This window comes from Oryza sativa, chromosome 7 (genome assembly GCF_034140825.1).
Source record: "Oryza sativa Japonica Group chromosome 7, ASM3414082v1".
Taxonomy (NCBI): Eukaryota; Viridiplantae; Streptophyta; class Magnoliopsida; order Poales; family Poaceae; genus Oryza; species Oryza sativa.
Window position 1 is genome coordinate 25,672,407 of NC_089041.1, and position 1,255 is coordinate 25,673,661.

The following is a 1,255-nucleotide window of genomic DNA, read 5'->3' on the forward strand; positions in this document are numbered from 1 at the left end:
TTTGGACACGAATGAAAAAACTAATTTTATAATTCGTTTGGAAACCGCGAGACAAATCTTTTGAGCCTAATTAAGCCATCATTAGCATATGTAGATTACTGTAACAATTATGGTTAATCATGGTCTAATTAGGCTCAAAACATTCGTGTCTTGATTTGCATGCAAACTGTATAATTAGTTTTGTTTTTTATATATATTTAATACTTCATGCATATGTCAAAGATTCGATGTGATGTTTTTTTTTTAAAAAAAAAGGGAATTAAACCAGGCCTTAACGTTCCTAATATAATGCACTCTCAGCTTCTCACATCCTGAGCTCATTGTGACACCCAGGAACACATCATCATCATCATCATGTCTCCGATGCCGTCGCTGCTACTCGTGTTCCTGGTCGCCTCGTCGGCGGCTGGTGTTGCGGCCGGCGGCGGCGGCGGGGAGCTGAAGCACATCCACCTGTACATGCACGAGACGTTCTCGGGGCCGAACGCCACCGAGGGCGGCGTCGTGGCGTCGCCGTTCAACACGACGTTCGGGCAGGTGGCCGTGTTCGACAACGAGCTCCGCACCGGCGAGGACAGGGCAGCGTCGCCGCTGGTGGGGAGGTACCAGGGATTCATCGTCGGCACGGGGCGGAGCTCGCCGGGGTACCTGACGTCGGCCACCGTCGCGTTCACCGCCGGCGAGCTCAACGGGAGCACGCTGTCGCTGGAGGGCCCCTTCTTCGGCTTCGCCGGCACGGCGGAGCGCAGCATCGTGGGCGGCACCGGCAAGCTGAGGCTGGCGCGAGGGTACTACCTCCTCAAGCTCATCGGCAAGACCTCGCCGGAGACGGCCGTCTCCGAGATCGACTTCTTCGTCCTCATGTACAGCTCCACCCACTAGCTATGTATAAGCAAGAAGCGTGTAAACACTAGTGTAACACTGTACCAGCGAGGCACCGTTCTTTTCTGATACAGATTCTATCCTGATTTATGTTAGCACGTTTTTTAAATAGTTAAATAGTGTATAGAGAAGTTGCTCTAAAATATCAATCATTTTTTTAAGTTTATAGTAATTACTAAAATCAGTTATTCAAGTTCTAATGTGTTTTCTCATTTGACGTGTCCTTGCTTAGTCTTTACGGAATTACTAAATAGCTGTCGAATCATTACTACTCACCATCATTATGTTCTGTGGGGTGTTGACAAATGGGAGGTGAGGTCGCCCCATCTAAAACTTCAAAAATCAGGCTATTGATGTCAGCGCTCGATTTACG

At 48.5% G+C, this 1,255-nt stretch overlaps 1 protein-coding gene across 1 annotated transcript; it reads left to right on the forward strand.

Moving 5' to 3' along the window:
* Positions 1–313: 313 nt before the first annotated feature.
* Positions 314–977, forward strand: LOC4343913 (dirigent protein 22). The gene has a single exon (XM_015790000.3). It carries the CDS (start codon positions 355–357, stop codon positions 880–882), a length of 528 nt encoding a protein of 175 aa, XP_015645486.1. The 5' UTR covers positions 314–354; the 3' UTR covers positions 883–977.
* The last annotated feature ends 278 nt before the right edge of the window (positions 978–1,255 follow it).